The 17954-nt window shown below is 42.6% G+C and overlaps 1 protein-coding gene across 1 annotated transcript in view; it reads left to right on the top strand.

Annotated features, from left to right (window-relative positions):
• Nucleotides 1–17954, top strand: part of ddx46 (DEAD (Asp-Glu-Ala-Asp) box polypeptide 46) — a 69525-nt gene that overhangs the window by 39700 nt on the left and 11871 nt on the right. The window contains exons 17-20 of the mRNA XM_083633318.1: nt 7498–7691; nt 8077–8214; nt 11400–11549; nt 16514–16741. Of these exons, the coding sequence (XP_083489444.1) occupies nt 7498–7691; nt 8077–8214; nt 11400–11549; nt 16514–16741 (710 nt within the window). The remainder of the gene's footprint in view (nt 1–7497; nt 7692–8076; nt 8215–11399; nt 11550–16513; nt 16742–17954) is intronic.

Raw genomic sequence — 17954 nt, 5'->3', positions numbered from 1 at the left:
AAAACAACGCCCACCTAAACAAATCGATATCTGTGTAAAGCGCTGAAAATTGTCAAAATAGAGCGTGCATGTACACAGATATCGATTTGTTTAGGTGGGCGTTGTTTTAGGTGTTTTAGGTGGCTAAATTACGTTTTAGTTGTTGACCCCCAGTACTGAGAGAGAAAAAGCTGGTGAGGCTGCGCGAGGCTGCTCCTCTGGGTGCCGGATCTCGTTAGACACTGCGCTCAGCGTCCAGAACACTGTACCTAATTACGTTAGTGTATGTGACTAGCTGATAGGACCCAACTTCAAACAAACCGAACTATCCCTTTAAGAGTAAAAGCATAAATTGTGTCACTTATGAGAAAAAAATATTTTTTCAGCTGTGCATGGCAACAAATGGTTAGAGAAGTATAATAGTATTAAAAAATCTAATCGAAAATCTAATTTTGAGAGAAAAAATCTGATATACCGTAAATTCCGGACTATAAGCCGCACCGGTGTATAAGCCACACCTTCAAAGTTGACTATTTTTTTCTTATATAAGCCGCACCGGACTATAAGCCGCGGGTGTTTTAATGGTATTTTTTGTTTTTTTTACAGTGCACACAGTGTCCGCGGTGTGGTGAAAAGAGGGCAAGAGAGGAAATTAAAACAGAAGTGGATTTATAGTTAGAAAGAGTGCTAAAGAAGAGAGAATTCCGTTTTTTATTTTTTTATTTTAGTTACTCACAGTACTATTGACCAGTCCAACTCAAAAGATATTCGGCAGTTTCACTTTGAGCTCTTGTTCCGCCGCTGTCCATCAATGGTTATGACGAGTCTCGCTGGGTACAGTACGCCAAAGCGATATCCATTGACTTATATAACATGCCTTTTCGATGATGCTGTTGTATGTTGCGCGTTTCTGTTGCACCAACGCGGAGAGGTCCTGCCGGACTAAAAAGCGCGTACCCTCCCAGGTGAGGGGCTTCTTCCCCGCAGCCTGGAGGATGAGTTGACGGTCGGGCCAGCGGAGTAGGCAGATGAAGATGGCCCTCGGTGGCAGGCCGGGGTCTGGACGTGGCCGAGGCGCCCGGTGTGCCCTGTCCACCTCTGGTGGTTTCTCGCCTTCCTTCAGGTCCAGGATGTAACACAGGATTTTGCCACGAAAGCGTCCATGTCACCAATCTCAGCTCCCTCTTTTACATTGATCAGGCGAATGTTATTTCTTTTACTCCTGCTGATTAAGTCATCAACCTGCGTGTGCAGCGTTTCGATGTTTTTGCATTTTATCCACTTTCGGACTCACTGTGTTGTTTTTGTCCTCCAGTGCGCTGATGCGCTTTTCCGCATTAGAAACTCTGTTCACGGTTGCATTATTTTCTTTAGTGAGTGAGTGGATGGACTTCTGCACGTTTTCAAACTTGTTTTCAAGCTGCTCAAACCTCTGAGCGATGTCGGACTTAATCGATAGTGTTTCACGGAGTAAAAGTTTAGCCCAAGCCGTGTATCTCCAGCCTCCAGCAGGTGAGTCATTTCCTCATTCATGGCGGTGATTGCTTCTTTCTTTCTTTCGTCTTTTTCTTTCTGCTTACCTGTGTTGTGTTATGTTATGTTATGTTATGTTGTTAAAAGAGGGCAAGAGAGGAAATTAAAACAGAAGTGGATTTATAGTTAGAAAGAGTGCTAAAAAAGAGAGATTTTTTTTTTTTTTTTGGAAAAAATCCAGATAAGCCGCACCGTTATATAAGCCGCAGGGGCCAAAAAAGGCCAAAAAACGGGAAAAAAGCCGCGGCTTATAGTCCGGAATTTACGGTATATATATATTTTTTGCTCATCCGAAAAATCCGTGATCCGTGGCTCAAAATCCGATCCGTGGGTTTTCTGATCCGTGCCAGCCCTACTTTGATGTGATGTCATCAGTGATGAGTCAGCAAACTCTGTCTGTTTCAGCCTTTGTGCCACTGATGTCATAGACATTGTACAGTCTTATGTCATAACTGATGACATCATCCGTGGTATCACTCAAGGCACCAGCCTGTGTTTCAAGGCTATGACAGCACAAATGATGTCACTGATGATGTCACAATGAAATTGATGTCATTGTGACCTATTTATAGAAGAATCATCAACTCGAGCTCCTGAGAAAAGGACTAGAAAAAGTCAACTTCATGGGCCAGGAGAGCTACTGACCCCAAGGGCAGGACAGCTGCTGGCACAGGCGAGGACGAGCGGCCGAGCCCTAGTTAGTTTATATTAGAGAGGCTGTGGTTCTATTCCTTAAAAAAGTGTACACTGTGCTCTGTAGTTAGTACCACAGTTAAACTACACTGATCTGTAGTTAGTACCACAGTTAAACTGTACACTGTGCTCTGTGGTTAGTACCACAGTTAAACTGTACACTGCTCTGTAGTTAGTACCACAGTTAAACTGTACACTGTGCTCTGTAGTTAGTACCACAGTTAAACTGTACACTGTGCTCTGTAGTTAGTTCCACAGTTAAACTGTACACTGATCTGTAGTTATTACCACAGTTAAACTGTACACCGATATAATCTCCGGTCACGCCCTCTCTCAATCTCTCCTCTTTCTCGCCCTCAGGGAAACCTGGATTATTCCAGAAAATACTGCCACCCCAGCTGCTCTCTCCTCTGCCTTTTCATTCTCACACACCCCCCGAGCCTCTGGCCGAGGGGGGGGCACTGGGCTTCTTATATCACCTAAATGGACATACACAGTCACCCCTCTTTCCCATCTCTCTCTTTCCTCCTTCGAAGCTCACTCTGTCACTGTATCCCTACCCATTAAACTTAGCATCATAGTCATTTACCGCCCACCTGGTCAGCTTGGTGATTTTCTAGAGCAATTAGACACCCTCCTCTCCATATATCCTGAAGATGCCACACCGCTCATCCTGTTAGGGGACTTCAATATCCCGGCCACGACACTTCAGACCTCTTTGTTCACTAGTTTTTTCTCATCTTTTGATCTCTCTCTGTCCCTATCTCCTCCCACTCATAAAGCCGGAAATCTGCTCGACCTTGTTTTCTCACGCTCTTGCTGCACTTCCAACCTCACTGTCACTCCGCTCCCCGTATCAGATCACCATTTTGTAACCTTTTCCCTTCCCATCTCTCTCCCCATTCCCCCCCCTGCACCTACTCACAACTCACCACTCGGCGTAACCTACAAACCCTCTCACCCTCAGCCCTCTCTTCTACTGTTCTCTCCATCCTTCCCTCAGTAGAGCAATTCTCCTGTCTCTCCACCAACCTAGCCTCCGCTGCACTTCTTTCCTCTCTCTCCTCCGCTCTCGACTCCCTCTGTCCCCTCATCACCAAACCTGCCAGAACCTCCCCTCCTGCTCCTTGGCTGTCCGGGGCTCTGCGTACCAGTCGTGCTGAGCTTCGGGCAGCCGAGCGAAAATGGAAAAAGTCTCTTCTCCCCACTGACCTCTCTGCCTACCACCTCCTCCATTCAAATTTCACCTCTTCTATCTCAGCTGCTAAGTCCTCTTTCTACATCTCAGAAATCCAGTCTTCCGCCTCAAACCCTAGTAAACTGTTTTCTACTTTTTCCACTCTGCTTAACCCTCCACCCCCCCCCCCCCCCCCTTCCCTCACTGCCGACGATTTCATGACCTTCTTCACCAAGAAGGTAGATGACATCAGCTCTGCTTTCCCCCCTCCAGTCACCAACAGCAGTTTCTCCGTCACCAGCACACACTCTCCGACCCCCCCCACTGGTCTTGCCTCCTTCTGTCCCCTCTCCCCTGAAGATGTACTCAAACTTATTATGTCCAACCGTGCTACCTCCTGCCCCCTCGATCCTATCCCCTCCTCTCTCCTCCAGGCTATCCTCTGATATTTCCCATTTTCTCACTTCCTTCATCAATTCATCCTTGTCCTCTGGTTCTGTTCCCACTCTCCTCAAGACCGCTAGAGTCAAACCACTTCCCGTGTCCCTTCTCTCCTTCATATCCAAAACCCTCGAACGTGCAGTCTCAGATCAACTCTCACTTTATCTCTCCCAGAACAATCTATTAGATCCCCTACAATCAGGTTTCAAGCCATATCACTCCACCGAGACAGCCCTCCTCTCAGTCACTCATGCCTTACATTCTGCCAAATCCTCATCCCTCTCCTCTGTCCTTGTTCTTCTAGATCTATCAGCAGCTTTTGACACCGTAAATCACCAAATCCTTCTCTCTACTCTCTCTCACCTGGGTGTTTCTGGTTCTGCACTTTCTTGGTTTACTTCTTATCTTTCCGATCGCTCATACCAGGTGTTATGGCGAGGTGCCCTTTCTCGACCCTCCACTCTTACCACTGGTGTACCCCAGGGCTCAGTCCTGGGCCCTTTCCTTTTTCTTTTGTACATCAGATCGCTCGGCCATGTGATAGCCTCTCACGGTTTCTCTTACCATTGTTACGCCGATGACACGCAACTTTTCCTTTCTTTCCCCCCCTCTGACACCCAAATTGTAGCCCGCCTTGCCTCCTGCCTCAATGACATTGCAGCCTGGATGTCCGCACACCATCTCAAATTGAACATTGATAAAACTAAGCTCCTCTTCCTCCCGGCTAAAGACTGTCCTCTCAGTGACCTCTCCATCTCCATTGAAAACACTACCATACTGCCCTCTCAAACAGTAAAAAACCTTGGCGTAATCCTGGATAACCAGCTATCAAACTCAGCCTTCATCGCAGCCACTGCCCGCGCCTGCAGATTTTCACTCTACAACATCCGTAGGATTCGGTCCTGTCTCTCAATAGAGGCGACTCAACTCCTGGTCCAGGCATTGGTTCTCTCCCGCATGGATTATTGCAATGTTCTGTTGGCAGGGTTACCTGCTTCTGCTATCCGACCTCTTCAATTAATCCAAAACTCTGCAGCCCGTCTGGTATATAACCTGCCCAAATTCTCTCACGTCACTCACCTCCTCCATAAACTCCACTGGCTTCCCATTCTTTCACGCATCAGATTCAAGTCTCTGGTACTGGCTTACAGGGCACTCCACCGGTCAGCCCCTATATATCTACAGTCCATGGTCAAGCTCCAACCACTGCATAGCTCTCTCCGTACCTCCACCCGTCCTGTCCGTCTAGCCCCTCCATCAAATCGCTCATCTAGATCCCGACTCTTTTCCTCTTTAGCGCCAAAATGGTGGAATGAGCTCCCCCTTTCGGTCAGTTCAGCTGAAACACTGCCTATTTTCCGTCGGAGACTTAAGACTCACCTATTTGGACTATATTTTGGCCCTTCCGGATCAGACCTTTCAGTAGAACGCTGAAAGCGCTACAGTAGAGTGCTACTTTTCAGTTGTCGATTGTTCACCGTGCTTAGGGCTGGGCGATTAATCGAATTTTAATCATGATTACGATTTGGGCTGTCCACGATTACGAAAACAAGATAATCGACATACAACGATTTTGCGGCTCTTGTCACTCTCGTTCTGTCTTGTGTTGTAAATCGAGTGCACCCTTTCCTTTGCAGCGGTGTGCTCGGCCCCTCCCCCAAAGCCCAAAACACACACACACACCGCTCGAGTTGGGAATGACTGTCATGTGAACAGAGAGCCACGGCACTTCTGTTCCCCGCTTATTTCGTGGTAGCACAAGAATAAGATGAGAGAAGTCACAGAAAGAGAGCCGCTGGTCGAGAGGAGAGGTAAAACAACGTATGTGGGGTGGAAACACTATGGTTACTTTCGCCGAGTTTGAAGGTCCACACATCAAGAGCGATGCGAATATACAGCACGGAATTGCGATGCGAGTTTTGCTGTCAATCACAGCCACAGACTTGGAACAAACAGTGCAAGATATGCGCGGTCGTGGCTGCACCTCGCAACACAACCTATCACTTGAAATCCACTCACAAAGTGGTCTATGACCAAGCAATAAACGCTAAACGAACAAAAATACAAAGCCCCATCTAGTTACTGCCACCGCATACAGTCATCGATTCAGGACACTTTACAATGCGACCGCATATTCAACAGCTAACGAGCTCACAGATAAACATTAACAATAGCCTATTATGAACCTAAACGACGTAAGTTGCTTTGGATAAAAGCATCTGCCAAATTAGTAATTTAATGTAATGTAAACGAACGTTACTAGTGTTCTCATTTGGTTAGTTTTGAGGTTTAAGGACTACTAGTTCAGATGTTTACCAACATATTGAATGTAGATTAATAGTTGCAGTTGGTTGTGGCAGTTCACTGCAACATAGTAGGCCTATACTGTATATTTATTTTAGTTTTTATTTTATTTCTAAATCTTTGCACTTTTATTATTTATTTTCACTTATTTATTTTCAATTATATCTAAAATCCAAAGACATCCAATGTTAAATAAAAAGGCAGTGTAAATGTTGAATAAATTCATGATGTTCTCAATGTCAATGAGTAATCGTGTTAAATAATCGTGATCTCAATATCAATCAAAATAATCGTGATTATGATTTTTGCCATAATCGTGCAGCCCTAACCGTGCTTATTGTTTGCTGTGTCTTTATAAGTGATACTTTTATAAGTATTTGTTGTTTTTTACCTTGTTCATTGCTTGATATATTTTTCTGTATTGTTGCTGATAATGTGTATTCTTTGATTGTATATTGTACTGCACTGTATTGTATTGCATTGTAAGTCGCTTTGGACAAAAGCGTCTGCTAAATGACGTAAAGTAAAGTAAAGTGATCTGTAGTTAGTACCACAGTTAAACTGTACACTGTGCTCTGTAGTTAGTACCACAGTTAAACTGTACACTGCTCTGTATTTAGTACCACAGTTAAACTGTACACTGTGCTCTGTATTTAGTACCACAGTTAAACTGTACACTGCTCTGTGGTTAGTACCACAGTTAAACTGTACACTGTGCTCTGTATTTTGTACCACAGTTAAACTGTACACTGCTCTGTAGTTAGTTCCACAGTTAAACTGTACACTGATCTGTAGTTAGTACCACAGTTAAACTGTACACTGTGCTCTGTAGTTAGTACCACAGTTAAACTGTACACTGTGCTCTGTAGTTAGTACCACAATTAAACTGTACACTGTGCTCTGTATTTAGTACCACCGTTAACCCGTGCACTGCTCTGTAGTTAGTACCACAGTTAAACTGTACACTGATCTGTAGTTAGTACCACATTCAAACTGTACACTGATCTGTAGTTAGTACCACAGTTAAGTGGGATGATTGTCTTTTCAATAGTCACAACAAACATTTTTAGTTTTGCCTTAGGGTTAAGACTAAGAGCCTTCCCAAACTTCCCAAACAAGCATCAATTGAGCTAAAATGGGGGAGGGTCAATTTCAACTTTACAGATTACCAATGTACAATAAATGGCTTTTTACTTTTTTTACTGTTATTGTTTACTTTTGTTATCACAGCCTTGGACCTTATTTGGTTGTTAATACATTCTTGCAGTGCCCATTCTGAAGAGTGCCTGTTGATTGCTTTCTACTACCAAGTAGCACTCCCAAGTCTTTGATCTTTCATACTGTATATTTCCATCCTCTCCTCCTCCTAGGCATCGACCAGTATGACAGAGACAGCGTCATCAACGACTTTAAGAATGGAGCTTGTCGTCTGATGGTGGCCACGTCAGTGGCAGCCAGAGGCCTGGACATCAAGCAGCTGATCCTGGTGATCAACTACAACTGTCCCAACCACTATGAAGACTATGTCCACCGGGCCGGACGCACGGGACGAGCCGGCAACAAGGTCCGTCAGTTCAAATTCAACTCAAAATCTTTTATTCGTACAGAGTTGAGCGTGCTGACGGAGCATTTTTAGACACAGCGGTCATTTTTATGACCTGAAATGGACTGGTTAGCTCCTGTTAATGGCTCTAAATTAATTTGACAGTTCGTAGCGAGGGTATATACAGAATACGTATGACTTGGTAAAGGTTTTAGGCCATTGGATGTTACAGGTGAGAGAAGAGAGACAAGAAAATTACATGCAACAAAGACTGTGAGCCAGTAAAAAAAAAAGTGAAATTAAATGTTATCCCACTGCTTCAAATAATTGAATTTTGAGCAGTTGCACAACACTGACACAAAAGTAATCTGTTAAAATCCTCCTCTCCGGCTTGTGTCGTCCTCAGGGCTTCGCCTACACCTTCATCACACATGACCAGGTTCGCAATGCCGGTGACATCATCAAGGCCCTGGAGCTGTCTGGCTCCCCTGTCCCTCCCGAACTGGAGCAGCTCTGGGCCTCCTTCAAAGACCAGCAGAAAGCGGTAATATGAGTGTGTGTGCAAAGTAGTTCTGTGCTGATATGAAACTTTCAGAGTATGATTATCTTAATATACAATATTATCTTTATAATTATTTAAAAAAATATGAAAACTTTAAAAACAGTACTGCTTCAATTACTTAAAAACAAATGTAACAATCAAAAGACATTGCTTTTTTCTTAAAACAAAATGATAAAAGGCTGGTTTAGCTTATAGAAAGTAACGATATTTTAAACAATCCAAATAAAAATCCAAATAACAGCATTTAATAAATGCGTCTCCACTCACACCAATTTACTCAAGGATGAACTGATTCGATTTTGGTGGTCAAAGCCAGGTCAAAGTTCAAGGTCACCTCACGAACGCCATTTCCAAGTTCGTTAACGCGATATCTCAGGAACGCCTTGATGGAATTTCTTCTTATTTGCCTCAAACGTCGACTTGGACTCAAGGATGAACCGATTAGATTTTGGTGGTCAAAGGTCAAGGTCACTGTGATCTCACGAACGCCATTTCCAAGTTCGTTAACGCGATATCTCAGGAATGCCTTGATGGAATTTCTTCGAATTTGCCTTAAATGTCCACTTGGACTCAGGGATGAACTGATTCGATTTTGGAGGTCAAAGTTCAAGGTCACTGTGACCTCACGACTGCTCATTTCATGCTTGTTAACGCGATATCTCTGGAACACCTTGATGGAATTTCATCAAATTTGCCTCAAACGTCCACTTGGACTCCAGTATGAACTGATTACATTTTGGTGGTCAAAGGTCAAGGTCACTGTGACCTCACAAACGCCATTTTCAAGCTCGGTAACGCCATACCTCAGTAACGCCTTGATGGAATTTCTTCACATTTTGCTCAAACGTCAAAGTCTGGGCAGACATGGATGTCGACTGTTCTCTTTTTGGCAGAGGCATATATCCGCGGTGCGGTCGTTCTAGTTTTATTTTATTTATATGTTAATTTACTATTACTTTTGTGGTAAATTTACTCAATCAATTTAAGCGGAGCAGGGGTATAGGCAACATGTCAATGATTCAAATATACCTTGGGTGTTTGGAAGATCTTAAAAAGGTAACTGATTATGAGCGAGTCATTTTATTTAATTTCAGTTCATGTAACTTGGATTCAATGCTTTGGAAATTATGTGCTTGTGTCCTTGTTCAGTCCAACAGTATGATTATTTTCATTTTGTCATTTCATGTAAACATAATTTAATCCTGTAGGGAAGGGTTGGGGCGGGGGTGGCGGGATGGGTGAAAATATGAAAAATGTGTTACTCATCTTGTATTCCTATATGTGTGGTACTTTGCAATAAAAAATACTTAAATAAAATACATTTTATTAATAATTAGAACACGGCTCTCTTGAATACTCGATTCTGATTGGTCAATCAACAAGATTCACCGGTCATTATTTCTCGACAACCGACCGCTGCTCTGCCACACCTGGATTAATCAGTTGATAAGAGCATTTTTTTCTGCAGACACTACTAATTAGGCCAACCAGTTGCAGCTGTGGTGTCTTGTGTGCCAATTACGAATGAAACCGCTTTGTCGTTGAAAACGCTATTAAAAAATCTATTTGAATAATTATTTTTGTCAGATTACTGAAATAATTTAGTTGTAGGCCATGTTCTAAGCGGGATTACTGGGATTACTGGAAATAATGACCTTCAGGTGAATGATTAAGCCCTCCGCTGCGCGTCGGGCTCAATCATTCACCTGTCGGTCATTATTTCGCCAGTAATCACCGGCTCACAATACATTATCCCTTACATAAATACTGATGGGTGGAGGTGGTGATCAGCTATTTTTGGTGAGTCCAGTTTTCTCTGGACAGAACACTTAAACAAGTGCTCTGTCTGTGGTTTAGGTGAAGGTTTTACATTTTGCCCCTAAGTTTAAATTTGTCACTTTCTTTGTACCGAGAAGATTCCCCACCACTGACTATATCCAATACCTGAAATTAATTTGGGTAAATAAGGTGAATCTATAGCCTCTCTAGTAGGGGTGTAGTAGCCTAGTAGGTCTTCTCCGTTGCAGCCCCAATTTGTGACACTCTTAACACGTTGACTGCCACTGACGTATTAATACGTCAAAAAAAAAATCCAGATTTATTTTTTTTGACGGTGCTACGTGGATCAATGCCCCCCGCGTCTCCTATGGAGATATTGGAAGTATTGAATGTGTATAATCTATTTTACCGACCAGCTAGGTGGCGACGGTCCTCTCCCGACAGAGAGAAAGTCAACCAAAAGCAGCCGCCTCCCGCGGCTGCTTCCTCCATTCTCAAGGAAATGGCTTGGCGATTTTACAGTCAGAAACGAACGAGCCTCATTCTCATACTGTAGGCGGGGACGCTTTCGCGCTGCTGCGGTGGGGGGTTCCAGAAATGGACTGGGTGAGCAGCATAAAGCCTAGAGTCGCACGGGGCTTCATCGGGGCTCTCAAACCCAAGCCAGGGAGGGAGGCTGCTCAAACTCGCTGCCAGGGAGGGAGGCTGCTCAAACTCCCAGCAGCAGAGCACTCGCTTGTGACAAACGCAGGCTGAAAGCCACTAGACACGCCCACGGAGGGAGGAGTTGAAGGAGAGGGCGTTCGGAACTATATTGTTTGGATGTCTGATCTCTCACTGATGCCAAAAATAAATGGTTAAAGTGACTGTTCTGCCTGTTTGATTGAATTTCACAAAACTGCGATTATCTCAGCTTTCACTCTCAGACGCTAAAACCATGCTGTACTCAACGGCTAATATCTACATAACTACTAACTCTACAAACTAACTCTTTTAGACAGAGAAAGCACACATTCTATTAGTACTTTTGTGAACTTTGTGTTGACAAACTCCAAGCAGAAAAGAATCCTCGGCTCTTGTAAAATGAGCCAGAATCCTCAAAAAAACGGCTTGGCAAAAGCTACCTACAGCAAAAAAAAAACGGCTGGCAGTCAATGTGTTAAGAGAAAAAAATCTTGCCTAGTGCACCTTTAAAAGAGAGAAAAAAAATAGTCAAAATTAAGTACAAGTTCTTCACTTTTTGTCTGTCTCTCTCTCCCACTCTTTCCTCCCCTTTCTCCTCTCCTCTCCTCTGTTCTCCTCTCCTCTCCGCTGTTCTCCTCTCCTCTGTTCTCCTCTCCTCTCCTCTGTTCTCCTCTCCTCTACTCTTCCTTCATCTGTCCATCCAGGAGGGTAAAACCATCAAGAGCAGCAGTGGCTTCTCAGGAAAAGGCTTTAAGTTTGACGAGACGGAACACGCTCTTGCCAACGAGAGGAAGAAGCTGCAGAAAGCCGCTCTGGGACTGCAGGACTCCGATGATGAGGATGGAGCCTTGGATGTGAGTAACCATGCCATGTGTGATTCAACCTCTGCTTTGACACACAGTCATACCATTAGTAATACAAGTTTAAAATATAGCCGCAAGCGGCAATAGCAAGGGTTCAAGCCAAATTTAACCCCTAATAGTCCTGGAGGCAAATTTGTAGAACACAGGTGAACATGTGGGGAAAAAATGGTTGAAAATTGGAGTTACGGCCTTTCAAAGTTGGGAAATTTTAACCTGTAATAACAGCGCCCCTATCAGGCCGATTCGATAAATATTTATGAGCTGGTAATAGTTACCAATATCTGTCTATGACTACATAGGCCCCGCCTATTTTCACCAATTATAGTTCAGCCTCCTTGATATATGTGCCAAGTTCCACGATCATCAGACAAACAGGTGCGGAGTTACGGTTAGGTTAGGCAGATGAACAACAACAAGAATAATAAACCAGCACAAAAACAATGGACCCTTTTCACAAGGACCATTTTGTGTCGAAAAGGCAGGGTAAACACAGGTGCAAGCAAAACACTAATGAGGGTTTCAAACTTCCACGATTGGAATTTGGAAACCCTCATTAGTGTTTTGATTGCACCTGTGTTTATTGTGCCTTTTCGACACAAAATGGCCCTGTGAAAACGGTCTATCCACTTTATTTCTAGCTGCCATGATGCCTTATGGGTGCTTCTTCCCGTGTAATCCTCCCAGCCACCACCAGCCCCCCCTCCCCGTTATGTTGCTGACAGCTTGACACCCGTCTGTAAACGATGTTTCAAAGCTGCAGGCGAACGGAGCAAATCAGGTCCAGCTTGGCAAAAATCTCATTGATAAATATCCAGATTTGCTCAAAGAGCAACAGAAATAGCGGATTTGATAGATACAATTATTACATTCCCTCAAATAAATCATCAAACCAGTTTTATTTATTGTGACAAGCAACTCCCCCACCCTGCCCAGCGTCGGAGTTTTAACGACTTGTTAAAACTCAGACTTAACGTGACTTGATTGTTGCAGCTTGCGCACGAGGGAATGCACAAGCTGCAACAATCAAGTCACGTTAAACCGGACCTTGTACCCTTGTGCCTGACTCAGGTGGCTCAGTGGTTAGTACTGTTGCCTCACAGCAAGAAGGTCCCGGGTTCGAACCCCGGTCTGTCCCAGGTCCTTTCTGTGTGGAGTTTGCACGTTATCCCCATGTTCGTGTGGGTTTTCTCCGGGTTCTCCGGTTTCCTCCCACCACCTAAAGACATGTTAGGGTTAATACTGCTGTCAGTGCCCCTGACTAAGGCAATGGCAAAAATAACTGGAGTTGGTCGCTAGGCGCTGCACTGTGGCTGCTCACTGCTCCTAGTTCTAGGAAGGTTCCTAGTAGAGGATGGGTCAAATGCAGAGGATGAATTTCCCCATGGGATAAATAAAGGATAACTTAACTAATTATTTTACAGCGGGGCATTCAAAAATAAGGTGGATATGGCCCCCCTGTGTGGCCCGCGCCAGAAAAGAAAAATTACACTGCACCAAGATACGCGCTGCTCTCCGTATTTACCTGGCTATGAGCCCCTCCCCCTCTAAACAAACACTGGTGCAGAGCAGTGAGCAGTGTGTCTCATCTGTCAGCTCGCCTCCTGATACTTATGCTTAAATTTAACCCACTCATATTCTGGTTTATTTCAAGAAAAAAAATGGGCTAGTGGAAATTCTAATTGGCTGGTAACTTTAAAATCTAGCAGCCATATTGGCAGGTGGATGATTTCAAGCCCTGCAGGGAGAGCAGTATGGAGGACCAGGAGGGTCTTACGCTAATGAATAGAGTGTCCCCTTAATAATTATCCAATCGTACAATTAAAAAGAGTAATTTCAAAAAGAATTCACAAATGACGTATTAATACATCATTAAAAAGTCGTATTTGGAAAAGGAACTTCAAAAACATCCATTAAACAGTGTATTTCAAAATGGAATTACGAATACATCATTTAAAACATCATTTAATACATCGTTTCCTTATTCCTATTCGAAATAACCATTTGGAATTGTATTTGAAGTCACTATATTAAATCCCCGATTCGAAATAACGATTGGAAATGCCATTTACCCATTGCATGACACTTTTGGCCTTAGCCTAGAAAAACTGTGTAAAACAATGCAAATTAGACATGTACTTTAATTTTAAATTTGACATACCTTGTAGGCCCTGGAGAGTCTTAAGCTAATGAATAGAGTGTTCCTTTAATAATTATCTAATCGTACAATTAAAAAGAGTCATTTCAAAAAGAATTCACAAATGACGTATTAATACATCATTAAAAAGTCGTATTTGGAAAAGGAACTTCAAAAACATCCATTAAACAGTGTTTTTCAAAATGGAATTACGAATACATCATTTAAAACATCATTTAAACAGTGTATTTCAAAATGGAATTACGAATACATCATTTAAAACATAATTTAATACATCATTTCCTTATTCCTATTCAAAATAACCATTTGGAATTGTATTTGAAGTCACTATTTCAAAACCAATTCAAAAATCCGATTGGAAAACCATTTTGTTTTAACATGACACTTTTTTGCTCTTTGTCCCCAGCCAAACAGTGTCAATCGTGAATCCATGGTCCTAATGCAAATGAGCCATGTAACAGGCTCTCTGATTGGCTAGAGAGGCAGTCCACTGAGCCAGGCTCTTTCGCGCCTCAAAGCTCTCTAGCCAATCAGAGAGCCTGTTACATGGCTCATTTGCATTAGGGGGCTCAATTCACGATTGACACTGTTTGGCTGGGGACAAAGAGCAAAAAAGTGTCATGTTAAAACGAAATGGTTTTCCAATCGGTTTTTTGAATTGGTTTTGAAATAGTGACTTCAAATACAATTCCAAATGGTTATTTCGAATAGGAATAAGGAAATGATGTATTAAATGATGTTTTAAATGATGTATTCGTAATTCCATTTGGAAATACACTGTTTAAATGATGTTTTAAATGATGTATTCGTAATTCCATTTTGAAATACACTGTTTAATGGATGTTTTTGAAGTTCATTTTCCAAATACGACTTTTTAATGATGTATTAATACGTCATTTGTGAATTCTTTTTGAAATTACTCTTTTTAATTGTACGATTAGATAATTATTAAAGGAACACTCTATTCATTAGCTTAAGACTCTCCAGGGCCTACAAGGTATGTCAAATTTAAAATTAAAGTACATGTCTAATTTGCATTGTTTTACACAGTTTTTCTAGGCTAAGGCCAAAAGTGTCATGCAATGGGTAAATGGCATTTCCAATCATTATTTCGAATCAGGGATTTAATATAGTCACTTCAAATACAATTCCAAATGGTTATTTCGAATAGGAATAAGGAAACAATGTATTAAATTATGTTTTAAATGATGTATTCGTAATTCCATTTTGAAATACACTGTTTAATGGATGTTTTTGAAGTTCCTTTTCCAAATACGACTTTTTAATGATGTATTAATACGTCATTTGTGAATCCTTTTTGAAATTACTCTTTTTAATTGTACGATTGGATAATTATTAAGGGGACACTCTATTCATTAGCGTAAGACTCTCCTGGTCCTCCATAGAGCAGGTGGTGAGAAAAGGATCAAATATTGGTGGTTAAGACTGAATAATGACATCACAACTGTTAATTTAAAATGAGTTATTCCTCTAAATCTTGCTTAACACGTTCACTGCCAATGACGTATTAATCCGTCAAAAAAAAATCCAGCCGTTCACTGCCAACGACGTATTAATACGTCAAAAAAATTATTATTATTTTTTTGACCGTGGGATGTGCATCTAACCCTTTTACATCTCTTATATAAGTATTGGACGTGTACAACGTGTACAACCCATTCCACCGACCCACTAAGTGGCGACAGTGCCCTCCAAAGCAGAGCCAAAACTGCAGGGGAACGCGCGATGAAACCATTCTCATACTGTAGAATGGATTGGCGAAAACGCTTTCGTTTTCGCGCTGATTGCTGGCAGTGCGGGATTGCAAATTTGCATAATAGATTACGGATGGAACACACTTTGAAACACGCAGCATAAATATGACCAGAATCGCAAAAGCTTCATCAAAGCTCTCAACCAAAACTCCAAGAAGCGAGCGAGTCCAACCAGACTTCCTCAAAGAGCGGCCGCGCAGACAGGCACAGCCGCACAGCAGCAGCAAAGCAGTGAGACTGGTGACAAGCTTGTGACACGGCCGCTGCAGCCAAGAAGAACGCCCACGGAGGGAGGAGTTGGAAGCAGAGGGGAGTTTCCTGCTGTTATGGAGGAAATTACTGTTCAAAACTATTGTTTAGGTCTTACTGATGCCAAAAATGAATGGTTAAAGTGACTGTTCTATCGAATTTCACAAAAAGCCGTTTATCTCTGAATAATTTTTCTGACGCTGAAACCATGCTGTATTCAACTGCTAATGCTTACATAACTACTAACTCTACAAACTAACTCTTTTAGACAGAGAAAGCACACATTCTATTAGTTGTTTTGAGATATTGTGTGTTCACAAAATCTTAGCAGAAAAGAATCCTCGGGTCTTGAAAGATGAGCCAGAATCCTCAAAAAAACCCTCTGGCAGAACCTACCTACAGTAAAAAAAAAATGGCTGCCAGTGAATGTGTTAAAATGCCTTGGTGAAAAGTAATTGGCGACCCCTGACATACTGTATATATAAAGATCATATACTCAACACTGTGCAGTATACAAATATGAATTATTATAATTTTAGAGTATATTTAATTGCCTTTTTAGTTAATTGGATGGTACACAGTAGAGAGTGCTGAGAGGAGAAAGATGGGAAATTTGGAACAACAAAATAATTATTTGGAAATAAATGTTATCCAGCTGCTTCAATATTATCCATATAATTGAAGACCAGTTCCACATTTTACTTAGTCACAAAAGGGACCTTGGTTCCCCCAGCCTTCCAACCTAATATCACCTGCCATACCTCCCTCCCTCTCAGATTGACGAGCAAATCGAGAGCATGTTCAACTCCAAGAAGAGGGTGAAGGACCTGTCTGCTCCCGGTGTGGCCGGCGGTGCCACGGGCGCCATGGCCGCGGCGGCAGCCGCTGCTGGGGGGCTGACCAGCCTCGGGGCTCCCTCCGCCGGAAACATCCAGAAACTGGAGATGGCCAAGAGGCTGGCCCTCCGGATCAATGCTCAGAAGAACCTGGGTGCCGAGGCTCAGGTGGGACCGGGAAACATGGAGTGTATAAGTGCTGGAGTGTTTCTTGCAGGTCCACAATGCCAGTGCTGTGAATGATAGTATTTTTATGTGTGGAAAATATTTACTATTTGGTAGAGCATGTGTGTAGTAGGGTTTTATAAAAGGAAAAGTCACGCACACCAAAAGCTGCGGTGAGGTGCCTACCACTGGAAGCAAACTTAATGTTGGAAAAAGCGTCGCACACTCTGGCTCCATATGCATTTCTTTAATTGAATGATGTTTCGGTCCTCCGGCCTTCTTCAAGATCAACAATAGTCGGGTTAGTAGGGTTTCAATCATATGGGTTTTTCAAGGCCGATACCTATATTTTTGTTTTGAAGCTGCCATTAGCGATGATTTTTTTTTTGTATCTTTAGAATTAGAATTAGATTAGATTAGAAATCCTTTATTGTCATTAGAAAGCTCTACAACAAAATTAGTGCGTCTCCTGAGTGATACATACTGTATATACACATACATACACTATTATACTATCAATGATACACACACACATACTACATACACACATACGTACATACACACACACACACACACACACACACACACACACACACACACACACACACAAATACATGCATACATGCATACATACATACATACATACATACATACATACATACATACATACATACATACATACAAACAAACAAAACCACACAAAACGAAATGATTAAACTTGCGTTAAACGTAAATTTGTAATTGCTTGTAGAGGTCTTCACGGGTCTACTCGGACCCTAGGACCCGGGACCCGACACGAGACCCATACGGGGACGGATCCATATTTATTATGGTCAATTAGGGTCCGGGTCGGGTCCGATTCTATCACCACGGGGCCCGGGTCTGTTTATCCTTATGTGTAATACCTGAATGGATCCAAGAAGACCCGTGATCAGTGCTGATCACGAGAGAAACGCATGAAAACACAGCACACGCCGCACGTGAGGCTTGTTGTCACAAACTGCAAGTAAATCCATAGCGCGAAGAACTAGCAAGTGGGTTCCCTCTCCAACAAAAAATACTTCCTTGTTTGCCTGAGGTGCATGTGTGTGCATGTACACACATGCACACACATGCGTTTCAGGCAAACAAAGTAATTTGAATGAATGGATTATTCATTACGTCACGGTCAGGCAGTGTCTGGCAGGAGCAACCAGGGGAGAATGCTACATTAACG

Source organism: Poromitra crassiceps (genome assembly GCF_964638095.1).
Source record: "Poromitra crassiceps genome assembly, chromosome: 1".
Classification (NCBI taxonomy): Eukaryota; Metazoa; Chordata; class Actinopteri; order Beryciformes; family Melamphaidae; genus Poromitra; species Poromitra crassiceps.
Note: the sequence above shows the minus strand (reverse complement) of the source record. Positions and strands in the feature narration are given on the sequence as shown.